Here is an 18015-nt window from a genome sequence, read left to right on the forward strand (position 1 = left end):
CTTACATAACTGCTATTTCCTTAAGTTTGCTTTCTTCTGTTTCTCCATTTTGGTTTTTATATTTCCTTTACAAGTTTTCTTCAAATTTCTGGTACCACAAGGGAAACAGATAAAAAATATTTCCGGATAGAAATGAGAAGGCTCTCAATATGGTACAACATGAGAAAGCAAATAAATACAAAAGTAGGCTTTAACAGAAGTGAGGGACAAAAAAGGTATAAGACTTACAAAGGCTAAATAGCAAAATGGCAGAAGAAAGACCTGTATTATCAATAATGATTTTGAATGTAAACGGATTAAACTTTCCAATCAAAAGGCAGAAATTGGCAGGATGGATAAAACAGCTGAAAAGTTTCTTTGTTGTAGATATATCACTCAAAAACACCAGAAGTTGGTGACAGCAGTACTCAGAAGGGCTGGTGGTTTCCAAGCTGCTTTAATAGTGGGTTTAACAATTATCAAGAAGACATAGACAAAGAGAAAGGAAAAAAGAAAGGAAGATGAAGAAGAGTCACAGCTAAGGGATTGATTTAATCCAAAAAAAACTGCCTAGAAGTTGTGGCAGTGACCATATGGAAGGTGCCTGCTGTGTGGGAAGGCACTTATGACAGAGCCACCTTAGCAAACTATTACATCAAACAGTTAATTACCTTGGGGTTAACGGTTTTGCTGTTGGAAGATACATTAAGGTTTACTTGGAGTTCATAATATCTGCTAATAGGTACTTTGTGGTTGGCCGTAAAGTCATATTTTACATCACAATGGATGATATCTCAGGACACCTTTGATAGAGCTGGGTCCTCTCCACACATTCTAAGTGTTTGAGATCAAGCATGAGAAGAGGTGGCAGGACATCAGTATGATGCACATGAAGACCACTGGAGAGCACACTATGGGCCATATCCAGCAGGAAGTTCACTTCCTCTTCTACATACACATGGACCAGTTCCTCCAAGACAACTTTGGGGTAAGGCCTAGGGCCAGTCCATGGCTCAGCTACAGGCCTGGTAGTACAAGGCACATCCTGATGACTTTACCTTCTGGAAGCAAAAGGAGTCAGCAGCATTCATTCTGTTTTGCCAGGGAGATTTTCATTACCATGTGGCCAGAATGCTATAAGGGAATCCTCCAGGACAAGAAAATGACATAGAAGCATAGTGGCATGATGAAAGCCACCTGAACAAATATTTCCTTCTCAAGAAACCCACAAAAATCTTATCATTGGAATACTCCTGGGATTATCATATAGGCCTGCCTTCAGATATTAAAATTGTTAAGATATCTTAGCAGACAAGAGTATAATTTGACTAGAAGTAATATTTGACTTCAAATTGTACCAACAGGATTCTGAATTTGAGAGAGTATTATTATGGCTACTTCCTCAGAAAAGTAACACTTCATTTTCACTTTAAAAAACTAAGATGGTGGAATAGAGAGGTGTGGAAATTAGTTAGTTCCCTGGAACAACTAATAAACAACCAGGAACAACTAGTAAATAATCTGGAGCAACTGCTCAGGGACAACCATGACTGTCTACCTGGATTGGGTGGAAAGGCAGAGATTGCAGTATAAAATCTGTAAGTAAAAACTGCAGAACTGTGCCAGGAGCCCCCTCCCCCCACCGCAGGCTGAGCTGCAAAACCTCACTGTGGTAGAAACTAGCAGCACTCTCTGAGTGAGCGAATATAGCCCAGCTGAGCTCCAGCTTGGGTTTTAATTAACAAATGTGGACTGCTGGATACAAGCTACAAACATAGACAAGCAGAAAAGTACCCTGAGATCGCTCCCAGTGAAGAGGAGGTGGGTGATGGAGAGGGAAAAAAATTAATTAAAAAAAGAAAAAAAATACAGAGACTTTTAGATATTGGCCTTAGAGAGCTGAAAAACACCTGTGCCCTGGGAGGGGGAGCCCAGAAGACTAGATGCTCTGTCTGACCAATGGGTGAAACTGGGGGGCCATGGACTGGCTCTGAAAGGGGGCTTCCTTTCCCTTTTTCTCTCTCTCAATCTGAGGGGCTCAGTGGAGCCTCAGCCATTTTGAATTCACAGCACTCTGACCCAGACAGGGGTGGAGGTGACAGAGCCAGAGAGACAAAGGAAATATTGAAATGCTGAAGATAGCCCTCTAGGGGGTGTATCTTCCCTAAGAGGAAGAAGGTGGGGCCCAGCTCAAGGGCCTGCTCTCCCCTCAGAACCAGACCCCAGAGCCTGAGGGAAAACAGCCAAAACAGAAACTGAAGGGGCCACATCTTACACCAGTGGGAAGTGACAGACTGACAGGTGCCACCTCCTGGGCAGGTTAGGAAAAACACAGCGGCTAGAGGACTCACAGGAAAGTCTGCCAACCTCTAAGACACACCCTCAGGGAGACTTGAAATTGAGTATAACCCCATTCCAAGATCTGAACCTGTTCTCATCTGGGAAAATCTGATTGGGGTAATGGGGGATGCCTAGACAACAAACTACACTGGGACTACAAACTACACTGGGAAGGGCGAAGATATGGCCCAAAGGAACAAAATACAGTTGAGATATTGTTTCACTTTAATGAAACAGTCAATTAAAGATTTTCAAAGAAATATGCTAAATCAAATAAAAAACCAAATCAATGCGTTCAGGGAACATACAGCAAAAGAGATGAAGGATATAAAAAAAACACTGGGCAAACATAAGGTAGAAATCAAAAGTTTGATAAAACTACTGGCAGAATCTATGGAAATGAAAGGCACAACACAAGAGGTGAAAAACACAATGGAGAGATACCTCAACAGCAGCCAGGCCAGCACCAACGTGCTGCCCACCGACAGGGCATGAGCATCCCTGCACAACTGCATGCCTCCAAGCGAGCTGGCTCGAAGTGGTGCTCAGAGCAGCACTGCCTCCTGTCCTCCTTCACCAGCAGCTGTGACAGCGACCTGCTCAAGTTCAACCAGCTCAAGTTCTGGAAGAAGAAGCTCAAATTCTGCAAGAGCCACATCCACGACTGGGGCCTGTCTGCCATGGAGGCCATCATGGCTGATGAGATGGTCATCTAGTATGTGGGCCAGAATATCCACCAGGTGATTGCGGACATGCGGGAGAAACGCTACGAAGATGAAGGCATCAGCAGCAGCTACATGTCCCGGGTGGACCACGACACTACCATTGACGTCACCAAGTGCAGCAACTTCATGTGCTTCATACCACAGCTGCAACCCAAACTGCTACACCAAGGTGATCACGGTGGAGTCGCAGAAGATCATCTACTCCAAGCAGCACATCACTGTCAATGAGGAGATCACCTATGACTACAAGTTCCCCATCGAGGACGTCAAGATTCCCTGCCTCTGCAGCTCCGAGAACTGCCGGGGGACCCTCAACTAGACTCGGGCCTGCAGTGCCTCTGCCTCCATTCAGGTGCTGTCCCTCCACCTGCAGCCGGCCTGGTGCCCCAACACTACCCCAGGACCCAGCAGCTCCTGCCCCCTCAGCAGGAAAGGGCTCTTCTGTCTTTCGATCCTCATCTCTCTCACCTAAAACAGTTCCTTTCTGGATTTTTGTTCAACCCCAGCACAAACTTCTCTCTGTCTTTGTGGCTCTCTCTGTCTGCCTGTCTCCACTTGGGTCTGTCTGTTTCTCTTCTCTTTGTACCCCTCCCCATCTGTTCTCCTTCCTTGCCTTTATCCTCCTCAGCCCCTTCCCAGGAATGCTGCTGCATTGTTTTGTCTTTTTTTCATTTTCTTCCTCACCATGAGAAAAGACATTTTAACCATTGAAATGTGAAGGCAGAATCACAGAGAGGAGACCCCATGGGGGGCATGCGTGGAGGGAAGGAGGCAGAGGCTGGGCCAGCGGCCGGGACCGGGGAACACTGCATGCCCCAAAGGCCCAGCTGGGTGCCCTGGAGCCAGCGAGAGGACTCCATGCCTCCCCTGAGCCCCTCCCAGGCAGTTCCGTCCCTGGCTGCCAGGGGGCGCCATTTCCTGGAGTGGCTTGGGGTAGAGCCAAGCTGGTCCCAGGGGGGAACCTCCTTTCTGGGCTCCCCCACCCCCCCACCTTCCCCCAGATCTGGGGTTCAATGTCTACTTTCTCATTCAAATGCCAGTAAGGAGGAAGCTGCCCAGAGGCCCAGCAGGTGTGGGGGGCACTGGGGAGGGCAGCCTCTGCCCTCCCCTGCCCTGGCGGTCACCTTGGGCCCAGGAGGGGCTGGGGGGGGCAGGCAGGTCCCCGGTGCCACGATGGGTCCTGGGACCGTGTGGGTAGTGATTCTCTCACGTTATAAGCTTGGCCTGCTCACACCAGCCCACACCCCATCCCACCCTGCCAGCAGCCCCCACACCCCAAGAAGGCCAGAGGATATTTATTTTTGGAGCAAGCAGGTTATTTCTCCCAGAAAAAGGAAAATCTGGAAAAGATTTAAAAACTCAGATCTAAGTCTTTGACAGTTTTCTTTTTCTTTTGTAATTTAACCATTTTACCCCACCTGCTATCCTCTTCAGGGTTTCTTTCCATGGGTTTTTTTTTTTTCCTTGTGTGTGTATAAAATCAAAACAAAGGGAAAAAAAATTGATTTTGGAAGTTCAAAACCAACTTCTGTATATAGGCTGCCACCAAGGACTTTTTTTCTTGGGAACATTGTTTCTTGTAGAAACACGTGGGAAAACTTTTTTGCTTATTTCTTTGTACTTCCCAAAGCCACACACACACACACACACACACACACACAAGCAAGTCCCCTGTACCCCAGAAAGCAGAGCAGGCATGTAAACAATTTATGGAAAGTGACTTGTGACCAGAGTTGCTTCCCCAAAATGAGGGCTCCACATGGGAGTCACCCACCTGCCCTGGCAGTGGCCCCGCTCTGCTATCTCAGCTTGTGTCAAGCTTGTTATCATGTAAATTCTATACAAAGAATTGTTATTTTAAAAAAAAAAAACAAAAAACAAAAAACAATGGAAACATACAACAGCAGAGTTAAAGAGGCAGAAGAGAACACTCACCTGAACAAGACACCTGAAATCCTACACAAAAGAACAGATAGGAAAAAGAATGGAAAAATATGAGCAACGTCTCAGGGAATTGAATGACAACATGAAGTGCATGAATGTATGTGTCATGAGTGTCCCAGAAGGAGAAGAGAAGAGAAAAGGGGCAGAAGCAATAATAGAGGAAACAATCAATGAAAATTTCCCATCTCTTACGAAAGATATAAAATTACAGATCCAAGAAGCGCAGCATACCCCAAACAGAATGTATTTGAATAGGCCTATGCCAAGATACTTAATAATCAGATTTTCAAATGTCAAAGACAAAGAGAATCCTGAAAGCAGCAAGAGAAAAACGATCCATCACATAAAAAGGAAGCTTGAGAAGATTATGTGCGGATTTTTCAGTAGAAACCATGGAGGCAAGAAGGAAGTGGTATGATATGTTTAAGATACTGAAAGAGAAAAACCACCACCAAGAATCCTATATCTGGCAAAACTGTCCTTCAAATATAAGGGAGATTTTAAAATATTCTCTGACAGACAATGACAGAGTTTGTGAACAAGATATCTGCTCTACAGGAAATACTAAAGGGAGCACTACAGACAGATATGAAAAGACAGGAGTGAGACATTTGAAACACAATTTTGGGTAAAGTAGCACAACAATATAAGTACACTGAACAAAGATGACTGTGAGTATGGTTGAAAGAGGAAGGTTAGGAGCATGTAGGACACCAAAAAGAAAGAGGAAGGAAAGAAGAAGTAAAACTCAGTGAAACCTAGAGTGCTCAACAATTGTGATAAAATGTACAAATATGTTTTTACATGAGGGAGAACAAATGAATTTCAATCTTGCAAGGTGTTAAAGATGGGGTGATATTAGGGAAAAAATACAATCAATGCAAACTAGAGACTATAGTTAAGAGAAACACTGTATTATGCTTCCTTTCATGTAACAAAGACAATATACCAAAGCTAAATGCTTATAAGAGGGGGCTATAAGGGAGGGATATGAGACTCTTTGCATTGGTGATGTTGCCTGACTCTTTTATTGTACTTTAGGTTAATCCTATCTTTCCTTTTATTGCTTTTTTTTTTTTTTTTTTTTTTTTTTTTTTTTTTTTAGATTAGAAATGAATGATTAGCTTTAATAGCACATTCTATAGTATATATATATAGTATAGTATGATACACCGTTGATTATATGATCTTTCTCCTATCGGTAGATACTTAAGTTGTTCACACCTCCCCCTCCCCCACAACAATGCTGCAATGCTTTTGTACATATATCCTTTTGGATTGGTACTTTTATTTTACATGTTCTTTAAGACAGTTCCAAAAGTAGAATTGTTGAGTAAAAAGATCTATATTTTTAATTTTAATAAATACTGCTACATTTTCTAAAACATTGTAGCAATTCACATTCCCATCAGTAACATGAGTGTACTTAACGTGTCTCCTCTTCTCCCCCAATAACCTCAACAAGCTTTTTATCTTTGAAATCAGAGATCTTTATAGGTTATGTCTTATTATTGGTCATTGTTTGTCATTCCTTCACCTTTTCATTCTGTAAATTTTTCTTTGGTTTCTTCAAAGTTTTCTTGGTTGTATCTTTTAAATAGTTTTTGTTTGGATTTCTTTGGGTTTCTTCAGGAACCCCCATTATGGATTTCCTTTGTTTGACTTCCATATCTGTCATTTTCCTTCTTTTGGCTCACCTTTCTGTCTTGCCCTCCAAATTCCATACCATGTTTTCAGCCTCTTCTCTGATGTGTTGTTTCTCACATAACCTTTATTTCTGTGATGTTTTTATTTTTATCTTTTACTTTCTTGAGGTCTGTCAGTTCACCTTTGATCTCCTTCAACAAGTCTTGCCATATCTTCCTTGAGTTCTTGTATTTTGTTTTGAGGGTGAGGGGAATGGTGGTATTAGGACTCCAACCTGAGTTTAATCTCACTAAAATTATTTATATAAATAAATGTGTATATATATACACATACCAGAATTATACTGTGTAATTTTAAACTTTCTAGTATTCACATTAAAAAAAGGTAAAAAAACTGGTGAAATTGATTTTAATAATCTATTTTATTTAATCCATTATATCTAAAACATTATTTCAACATGTAACCAATATAAAAAATTAGTGACATGTTTACCATTTTTTTCATACAAAGTCTTTGCACTCCACATATAACTCAGTTTGGATTAGCCATATTTCAAGTGTTTATAGTGTCCACTTGTGGCTAGCAGCTACTCTATTAGACGGCACAGCTTTAGAAGACAATGACTGAAGACTTGGATTCTGTTGCCTTGACTTTCCCATTTATTCTTCACAGTACCCCATACCCCTAAGGCCCTAACTAAGGCTTTGAAATAGAAACAAATTGGAAGCCACTGTAGTAGTAAAATCATATCATGGATGGGATGAGTTTCATATAGAAATGACCAGGAAGCCTGTAACCTGTTTCTGCAAAGTTTGAGGATTCCCACATTCTAATAGCAAGGGGACTGATGAGTCCTGTGGCAAACAGCTAAAACAGGATTATAAAATGCTAAAACCTTATCACTGAATTAGACTGTCTGAAAAAAGGCCGTGTTGGCAGAAGTAGGTGGTCTTCCCACAACATGGAAAATAAGAGCTCCTGTGCCACGAAGCATCACTGTCTCCAGCGTTGTTTGAGGAGAGGGCTGTGGCCAGCTGATAAGTAAGGTAAAATAGGTCTAGGGAGCTCCTTATTGTCATAGCTTCCTGTCCCCAGCCCCTAATTTCTCTGGCTATGTTCCCAAGCTCTCCAAGTGGCCTTCAAATGATGACTGGCTTCTTGAAGAAATTTCCCCAAAAGGCAGAATGTACTGACTAGAGGATTCCACTATGCAGTCTGTCTGGTAGGTGGTTCTTCACTAATAAAATGGCATCTGTTTAAAAAACCAATTCCTTGCTAATTGCCTAGCCCAATTCCATTTTTCAAAAACACTGACTAGAAGGGATTTCTGAAAGCTGCAGAATTAAGGGAGGGACTCAGGACCATGCCAACTCCAACACTGACCCAGGATTCCTGAGTACTCAGCTGGATCCCCATTTAACAACACTCTGTGGAGTAAGCTAAATTTCTTAAGCCATGAGGGGACTAAGTGCAAGGAATGCCTTGTAGAAGACCAGATAAGAAAGATCACAAGTGTAAAACTGGCATCCAGGCACTGCAGAACGGATTTCCTAACAGTGCTGTTCATTTCAAAAGGAATTAAGAGTCAATTCCCTGCTGCAAAATGTCTGGCTTTTGCTGTTGCATTAGGGTGCCACCTCTTGGAAGTAAACGGAACATACAGATTAAATTTTTATTCTCTGTCACATGCATTAAAAAAATCTGAAAAATTTTAGGGGCCTGGTAGGTTCTAAAAATTATATTCTTTAAACACTGCTGAGGTGCTCCCTACATCCCCTGGTGCTCTCTCTCCATCCCCTAACAGAGGGGAGTGTGGAATGGCCCACAGGAATCTGGAGTCCACATTCTCTGCTACTCCTTCCTGGGGCAGGATGAGTCAGGTGTTTACTTCCCAGGTCCTATCAATTGTATGGTGCAGGCAAAGCATCTAGCAGTGTCTGGCAAGTAGTGGGCACCTAAGTTATTAATAAATCATTTCTGCAGGAATAATTACCACTTATTAAGGTGGGACTGATAGATGGCAGATGTAGTGCTAAACATCACCATGACTTTATTTACTAGTGTTAGAAAAGTATCTTTCAAATCTCATTCAAGAGTTGCCTCAGAGCCAGGACCCACAGGACAAGAAAGACAGAGTTAACAGTTTACTTCACAGACCACCTAACCAGTACGTATTTACTTAAACTTAATGGGATGGGCAGAGTTAGAATCATGTCATTAGACAAACAAACAGTATGGGGGTTGAATATTTTGTCTCCTTGGTCACTGGGCTTGCCTCAGGTAGGATTCTAGGGGGAGGACCAGGGCCCGGCTGAAGAGCACTGCATTAACTGAACTTCCACAGGCTTTAGCTGTCATCTACCACTAGCAGGGAACAGCCCAGTCTGGGACAAGAAGGCTAGACAAGTGAAGACTGCCTTGTTTGCAGGGGAGAAAGAAAGGGAAAGAATGTCCTAGAATACAGCCCCCAGGTCAGTTCCTACATCTTCCAACAGTTGTTGACAACAAAGTGTCACTGGAATGTGTCATCTTTATTAAACAATACTGTTTCTCAAAAACAAAACAACACAACTGTGATTAGGCAAAAAAGGTCACATGTTAAAAAATAAAGCCACTTAAAATGAAGTCAGTTGTGAATATTTGTTGGTTCCTATCTAGCATCCATTCCTCTCTTCCTAACTTTTCCCAGTTTTTATTCCGGCATCTACGTCTCACTACTTTCCCCTTTGCCTTTGAGTATACTGACTCCATCTCCAGCTCTAGGATAGGCCTTGATTGGTCTAAAACAGTTAAGGTAATTCTCTTTTCTACAGTCACTGGATTAGGTAAATTGGGTTATATAGCATGACATCACTTGACCACAAGGACTGGTTTACAAACTTCATGTGACCTAATTTGGGCTGAGATACAAGAGGAAGCTGACTGGAGTCTCTGGAAAAGAAAAACACAGCTCTTAGAAGCTTTGTTTCCTGCTGGAGGGAGTAATGTGTGGGCATGAAGCCTGGAACCCGAGGCCGCCTTGCTTCTGTGAAGGAAGTGAGCTTGAGGATGAAGCTGACAGTTTGGAGTCGGGGGAAGGAAAGAAAGTGGTCTTCTAAGGTATCACTGTGCTGCTGAGTCACACTAACCCATAAGTACACCTTGCCTCTGGATTTTCCAGCTGTGTATCCCTTTATTGACACATGGAGTTGAGTTTCTATTTCTTGCCAAGGAAAGTATACTAACAAACAGTGATACACATTATTTAAACACAAGTAAATGCTTTCAGAGTGCACATACTGGAACAGTGTTGAAAAAAGAGTGGGAAAAGTTCTTAAGCCAAGATCACATAGAACAGAAGCCTATTGGGAGGCAGAATGGTTTCTAAGACAAGATACTGAGCTTTAATGCAGGCTCTGCCATAGATGTGCACTGTGATCATGGATAAACCACCTAACTTTTCTTGCCCTCAGCTCATACTAACAAAATAAGAGAGTTGTATCAGATGAGTATTTCCAGCTCTTAACAACAAGAATTTTTAGTATTGGTCCCTTTTGTGGATTTTGTGTTTCTAAAGATTTGTCTATCAATACATTCTCTTGTACTTATTAGACAAAGCACACAACTACAAATCAGCTCTTCTGATTAGCACAAGGTAATCAAGTTATTTACTGTACTAAATTACTATAACATGCACTGAATATGTAAAAAGAAGATATCTGTTATTAGCTTTTGAAGCTTTAATATAGATGTGATTTCTGAAAAGCTTTTACAAATACTGAAGATAGCTTCCAGATCCTCTTTCTTCTTTTAAGGATCTTTGGAGATTCACATGAACTACCAGATTTGATGAGTGCAGTTACCATCAATGTTCAGAGGGAAAAAACATTCACGTCTTATTATAATTAACATCAATAAATTTCAAGTCTGGATTTTTCTTACTTTTTCATAAAAGGCTCAATATAGTTTTAAAATATGTAGAAAACATTTTTGCATTTAGGTTAGTGTTTTAAATATATGGTAAGACTACAATGCAGTGACAGATATTTTTCTGTCACTTGTTAACTGGATTAGAAGGCAATCTCCAGAATTCCAGAAATGTTCTAAACAAGTAAAGCATGAATGGAAATATCTTAATTTATGATTAGAATAAACTGCATTCAACTAGGAATCAAGGGACCTAGGTTCTAGTTACCATCTTGCACGGTGTGATCTTAAGTCTCTCAACCTCTGGATACTAGACGTTCCATCATAAAATGAAAGGGGTGAAGTGAAGTCATCTTGAATATCCTTTCCAGCTCTGTTATTTTATAGTGCCATGAAATCATAGTCACATGTTCCAAGCTGTTTTGGGTCGGGGCTTTTAAGCCCTGAAATCAATGAATAGTACTTTTTGAATTTCTACTTCTTTTGTTAGTTTTGTTCTTAATCAAAAAATACATTTCTATGTTCTTCTGTATTTAAATATGTTTTCCTATTTAACAGCCTCTTCACTGTTAGCAGTAAAAAAGTTTCTCACAGAAGTATTTTTCATTTCTGGCCTCTATTTGTCTTCAGCTTGCTTTTTCAGTTTCTCCAAGATCTCTTCTGGAGTTGTGGAGGCCAAAAGCTTCACCACTTTCTCACGTGACTTACCACCCTTATCCAAAACCACATCACTCTTCCTGAGTTCTAAGACTTTGGAAAGGTATCGACAGAGCTCTGCATTAGCCTCTCCTTCTGAGGCAGGTGCTGCAATAGCTACATTTACGGCTTCAGGTGTCAAATCTGTTATAGCGTTTTGCTTGGAGCCAGGTTTGGCATGGATGGCTATGGTGACGCAACCTTTAGGATCAACTGCCACAGGACCAGAGGGAGGAAGTGGTCTCTCTGGTTCCTTGCTCTGGCTTTTACCCTTGTTCGTCGCACCAGCTTTCTTAGGCATTTCGACGTCAAAAATGAGCCGAAAAGGCGTACAAGAACCGTGTCCGGCCACGAGCTGCCTCACCCCACAGCAAAGACCCAGCATCTCCACCAGCGGAAACTCAAAGAAGGACCTCCTTTTATTGCTTTTTAGCTGTCATTTTTTCTTTCTTTCTTTCTTTTTCCTTTTCTTTCATCTCTCTACCTTCTTTGACTCTTCCTCCTCCTCTGTGGAAGAAATGGAGATGTTCTTACATTGACAGTGCTGATGGTGTTAAATGCATAAATATGTGATTATACAGAGAACCATTGATTGTTTACTAAGGACAGAATGTATGGTGGGTGAACAAAGCCATCTTAAAAAGCAAAAACAAAAACAAAAAACAAGATGATGAAGAAACCTTGAAGCACTATATTGAGTGAAATAAGTCAGACACAAAAAGACAAATATTGTATGGTCTCACTGATATGAATTAATTATAATACATAAACTCATAGACATGAAACATAAGTTCCCAGGATATAGAAAGAGGCTAAAGAATGGGGAGCGGTTGCATATTATGAGCAGAATGTTTAACTAGCTTGGACTAAAGTGTTTGGAAATGGACAGAGGTAATGGTAGCATGTTATTGTGAGAATAACTAACAGTGCTGAATGGTGTGTGAATGAGGTGGAAAGGGGAAGCTCAGAATTACATATGTCACTAAAAGGACAGTTGGAGGTTAAAAGATGGGAATGTATAAAACAGCGACTCTTGTGGTGGACAATGTCCGTGATTAACTGTACAAATATTAGAAATAGCTCTCATGAACTAGAACAAATGTATGATACTATAACTAGAAGATAATAATAGAGGGGCATATAGGAAAAAATATATACCTATTTCGAACTATGTACTGTAGTTAGTAGTATTTTAACATTCTTTCATCAACAGTAACAAATGTACTATACCAAAACTATGAATCAGTTTTTATTTCTTTTCTGGAATAATGGATGCACAGCTGTATGATGGTACTGTGGGCAATTGATTGTGCACATTGGATGATTGTATGGTATGTGAACAATCTCAATAAAATTGAATTAAAAAATACTAACAGGCCCTGTGCTCTTGTTTCTGAGTGCCCCTCCCTCGGTCATCCCTGCAGCAGGAGCAGAACTGGAGCTGACACAGGAGACCAGTGTGGCCGTGTTAGGGCCTGTGTGACCTCCCCACAGCCTGCATGTGGCAACTACACCAGGTTATCACAGCCTGTGAGGTTTGCCAGTCTTTAGTGAGACGTAGCTCTGGAATAAAAGGAAACTTACCACTACAAAAACTGCATCTGGTTTCACAAAGCATTTCTCATTCAATCATCCTACCTTAAAGTTTCAAAGACCCAGTTAAAGACATCGTTTCAGAAGATCTCTTCTCTAACTAACCTTCCTTTATGTAAATTGAGGCTTTCTCCAATTAAATATGGGTACCAGCCACACAGGAAATTTTGGCCAGCAAGATTAGCTGCAAGGCTTTTAAAACTGTGATAACTCATACTAGGATCTGTTGTTGGGGGTGGCTATACAGCCAAAAAGACTTTTGATCAATGGAAAGATATGGTATCTGATCTTAGTGACTATAAAAGGATTGTGCCTCAAACATTGGGACTGGCAGTTTGATGTGCTGAGCCCTCGAGCTTGGGACTTGCCCTTATGAAGCTCATTACCACAAAGGAGAGTCTAAACTTGCATGTAATTGTGCCTAAGAGTCTCCCCCTGAGTACCCCTGTGTTGCTCAGATGTGGCCCTCTCTCTCTCTAACTGAGCCATCTCGACAGGTGAACTCGCTGCCCTCCCCTCTACGTGGGACCCGACTCCCAGGGGTGTAAATCTCCCTGGCAATGCAGAATATGACTCCCGGGGATGAATGTGGACCCAGCATCATGGAACTGAGAGTATCTTCTTGACCAAAAGGGGGATGCAAAATGAGATGAAATAGTTTCAGTGGCTGAGAGATTTCAAATGGAGTCGAGCGGTCACTCTGGTGGACATTCTTATGCACTATACAGATAACACCTCTTAGTTTTTAATGTATTGGAATAGCTAGAAGTAAATACCTGAAACTACCAAACTCCAACCCAGCAGTCTGAAGACAATTATGTAATTATATAATTATATAATAATGTAGATTACAAGGGGTGTAATAATGTAGATTACAAGGGGTGACAGTGTGATTGTGAAGACCTTGTGGATCACACCCCCTTTATCTAGTGTATGGATGAGTAGAAAAATGGGGATAAAAACTGAAGGACAAATGGGGTGGGATGGGGGGATGATTTGGGTGTTCTTTTTTCACTTTTATTTTTTATTCTTGTTCTGGTTCTTTCTGATGTAAGGAAAATGTTCGGAGATAGATTGTGGTGATGAACGCATAACTATGTTATCATACTGTGGACAGTGGATAGTATACCATGGATGATTGTATGGTGTGTGAATGTATTTCAATAAAACTGAATTTAATTTAAAAAAAAAAAAAAAAAGGATTGTGCCTGACATTGTGTGGGAGATCGATGAGTATATTGATTTTGAGAAAATTAGAAAAGCCCTGCCTAATTCAGAAGACCTTGTGAAGTTGGCCCTGGATTTTGACAAGATTTTTGAAAGCCTCAGCTTACTGAAGGACATTTTCACCACAGGTCACAAATTGGTTAGTGAAGTCATAGGAGCTTCTGACCTATTTCTCTTGTTAGGCTCACCTGGGGAGACATATTTGGAGCAACAGATCATGGATCTGAAAGTGAAAGCATTATAGAAAGGAGGTAACAGTAATTTCAACTATCATCACATTACAGTGCATCAGTACAAGAGTTGGAAGGAAAGTGAAGTGTCATTAGAAGAAGGGTGTTTTCTTGTTATAGAATAGATAGCAGAGTATTTACCATATAATTGTGAATGGATATTAGCAGTTAATTAGGGAGGGGTGTTTGAGCTATGAATAAAGAAAGAATTATGTGTCTTATAGACCAGCACAGTTAAGAAATGTGGAATATTTTCCTACTGATGTGGCATTTTAGAAATTAGAATACTGATGGTGTGTTAAAGCAGGTACACTATTATATAATTAAAGTATAAGCCAACATGGGAAACTTCTAAAAGAACGGTTTTGAGAAATCTAAATTATTAGATGATTCGAAGTGATATGGTAAATAACCAAAGGAATAAAAATAAGATGGATTACTTTTCTTTCTGCTTAATGAAAAGCAATAACATAAATTATTATGCAAATGATGAGGACAGTAAGATAATTGACATTGTCTTTCTTTGACAGTTTTATCAATGACCATAGAACTGATTTATTTAAAAGATATGTGTTTAAAGATAACTGTAGGATTTTAAACATACATTTTGTACTATTGAATCTTTAAACAAATATTGAAATTTCATTTATATTATGTGCACTTTCTGTTACTTGACAGTTTTATCCTTTGATTAAGTCAGTTAGTTTCATTCATTGCCAAATGTTGATGGTGATTATAGTCTAATGTATTAAAACTAAGAATCAAACCAAATAAAAATCTCCAAAATTAAAAAAAAAAATACTAACAAAACACCATCAACACAGCAAACACATCTATACCTCCTTGTAACTTTGAGCTTTATAATATGTAAGAATGAATCTGTGATAATCAGCTGTAAATTCTAAAAAAGCCAGAAATGCTCTACATATGCCAGATAAGGTACTGGAGAAAAGAGTTCTAAGGAAAGGGTTTGGCCACAAGATACAGTTGGAAGAGGGATCATGCCCTTGATTTCAATGTCTTCCTTTCCTTGAGTCTAAAGCAACATAGAATTGCTTTACAGCAGGAGAACTCTTAGTAATGACACAGCCTGATTTGGCAATCCTCAAAAGCTTTCTACAGCAGATTGGTTCAGGCCATTTGCTGTTCATGTCCCTTTCTCATCCAGATGTTGCTTGGCTTCTGTGCAAAATATTAGTAGTGATTCCTAGTGGGTATCATGATGGTGAATGTTCCCAGTCACAGGGGATCTGAATGCGTCAGTGGGAGCTCAGGGTGAAGTGCCAACAAATCCTCAAAATGAGCATTTCATTAAACAGCAAAGTAAGAGTGGAAAAAGGGCTCATGGCTTTGGGGCAGTGCAGCCTCAAATGGGCACAGTGCATGGGGTTGGCATCTAAATACGTTGTGGATCCAGGTGATGAATGGGAGGCAGCGTGGGTGATCTCCAGCTTCTTCCATTCCACATCTATCATAGTAGCAGCGACCTGAAGGAAAGATGCTTCTTATTTTGCCCAAGTCACACTCAGTCTGCGAAACTCTGCAACTCACGTCTTCAAATCCCTGGCAAAGACGTGGGTGGTATCAGAGCAGGGAGAGGCCTGCAATGGATTGAGGAGACCTCTGAGGGCCGGAGCTTCATCAGAGAATAATCAGGCCTGAGGCTGGCTCCAACAGTCAGGGCCCCCCAGGCCATCAAGCCCCAACTTGGGGGATTGGAGGAGAAGCCCTCCCATCAAGTAACCTCTCACCCCTCCCCATCCCACTCCCACCCCATCCAATTTGCACTAATGAAGTATAGAAGTGTAACAACCATTTAATGGCAAGGTTAGTTGATTTTATAACAAAAGCATGAGGGGAAAGCCATGAGAAACTCAGTCCATTCATGAGTGAACAGCTTAACATTCAAGTCTCTTCTCTAAGAGAAGCTGTGAAATCCTGGATATTATTTAAAGTTAAGCAATTCATGGTAAAGGAAGTTAGGAGGCAACATTTACATATGCATATGTTTATATTTTGCTCCTGTTCCAGTTCAGGTCATTTGTTTCCATTTCCAAGCAGTTTCTGTAAAAGGCTTGATGTGTAGCACAATGGGCTTTTTGATGAAATGAAATTATTATTGACTTCTATGTGTATTCCATTATGGTCAGAAGACATCATGTTGATGTAAATAAGCCAGACACAAAAGGATTCATAAAGTCGGAAATTAGAATATAGGTTACCAGAGGCCAGGACTGGGATAGGGAATGGGGAGTTAATGCTTAAATTGTATACTGTCTTTTTTGGGGTGATGGAAAAGTTTTGATAATGGATGGTGGCAATGGCAGCACAACACAGTGAACATAATTAATAGTATTGAATTATATATCTCAAGGTGGTTAAAAGGAGAAATTTTAGTTTTTATATATGCTAGAATAAAAATTTTAAAAAAACATAGGACTATACAACAGATCACAAACCCTAATGTAAACCATGGACTATAATCGATAAAATTATTAAAATGTTCTATCATAAATTGCAAAAAAATGTGCCACACTAACGCAAGGTGTTAATAATTATGGGGGTATATGGGAACTTTATTTTATGCATGATTCTTCTGTGAACCTACAACTTTTCTAATAAATGAAAAAGAAAAGCCACATACAAACCAAAAGGTTGAAGCAGATATAACCTGTGCTAAATGCTTTGGAAAGGTCAAATGAGACAGGAACTGAGATTTGATTCAGGCAGTATCATGTCAGGGACTCAGAGATTGTTCTGCTGCTAGAAAATGGAGCACTCAGCAGAGGCAGTAGCCAGAGTTGCCTTGGTGAGTAGATGTCCATGTTTTTTACCCCATACATAGCCTCCATCCTGCTATCACAGCCACTTTATTTATGAGCTCACTGAGCAAACACTTGGATGGAAGGGAAAAGAGGCTGAGTGACATCTATAGAATGGGTCACCTTGTTCTTCTGATTATTGAGATCTTCCTCTGAAACGGGCATCTTTTAGAGGGCATTCCCATGAGACAAAAATATTCTAACATTCTTAACCCCTTCTAAAATATCTGTCCTCACACCACTTTTCTAAAGCTCCCTATCAGCAGCTCTTCTATTCTTTTACTCCTTGGCCTGACCATTCAGTAAAAATATTATTTACTGTCCATGAATCAAAGTACGTATTTATCTTATTGATCTCTCCTTCTAGAAAAGTGGACAGTGAGGTGCCCTGTTTAAAGTTTCACTGACTGCTGGGATTTCTCTTTTCCATTATTCTTCAGGATTACCTATGAATAGAGTGGTAACTTAGTCCTCTTTTCTGAAATAACAATTCATATATGCAACTGAAGGCACCTCCACTTGGATGAATAATAGATATGCCAAAATTAATTTGTCCAAAATTAAGCTTATGATCTGTTCTTCTGGCCAAATGGAGCAGTGTGCCTTCTGGTTGGTGCCAGTAGGACCTGAATCTCAACAAACCGGGTTGGAATTTTTTTTTTCTCCTGAGTCAGTGATCATTGAGAATTCCATATGAAGCCCTAGGCATGGCTGAGGAAGAAGCAGCAGAAAAGTCACTGTGAATGTGAGCCATCTGCATGTGTCAGGTATTTAAACCTTGCTTGGTCTATGTACCATTTTCACTTGATGATGGAATGCTGCTGGAAACATCAGAGTTTAGGGCTAGATAGATAATACAATGCCTGGTGCATGGAGGGCTCCTCAGATTGCAAGAGCCCCTGGTAT

General features: G+C 40.6%; 1 protein-coding gene and 1 pseudogene across 1 annotated transcript; one reads left to right on the forward strand and one right to left on the reverse strand.

Annotated features, from left to right (window-relative positions):
* The first annotated feature begins 245 nt into the window (after nt 1–245).
* LOC119512211 lies at nt 246–1324 on the forward strand (annotated as a pseudogene).
* Nucleotides 1325–9783: 8459 nt separating this feature from the next.
* LOC119526326 (UPF0235 protein C15orf40) lies at nt 9784–11621 on the reverse strand. The gene has a single exon (XM_037825311.1). The coding sequence runs from the start codon at nt 11536–11538 to the stop codon at nt 11158–11160; it is 381 nt and encodes a 126-aa protein (XP_037681239.1). The 5' UTR covers nt 11539–11621; the 3' UTR covers nt 9784–11157.
* Nucleotides 11622–18015: the final 6394 nt, after the last annotated feature.

The sequence above is a fragment of the Choloepus didactylus genome, chromosome 2 (assembly GCF_015220235.1).
Source record: "Choloepus didactylus isolate mChoDid1 chromosome 2, mChoDid1.pri, whole genome shotgun sequence".
In the NCBI taxonomy this organism is placed as follows: Eukaryota; Metazoa; Chordata; class Mammalia; order Pilosa; family Megalonychidae; genus Choloepus; species Choloepus didactylus.

Excerpts from the sequence above, each read along its gene's own strand:
- LOC119526326 (XM_037825311.1), bottom strand. The coding sequence starts at position 11,538 with ATGCCTAAGAAAGCTGGTGCGACGAACAAGGGTAAAAGCCAGAGCAAG.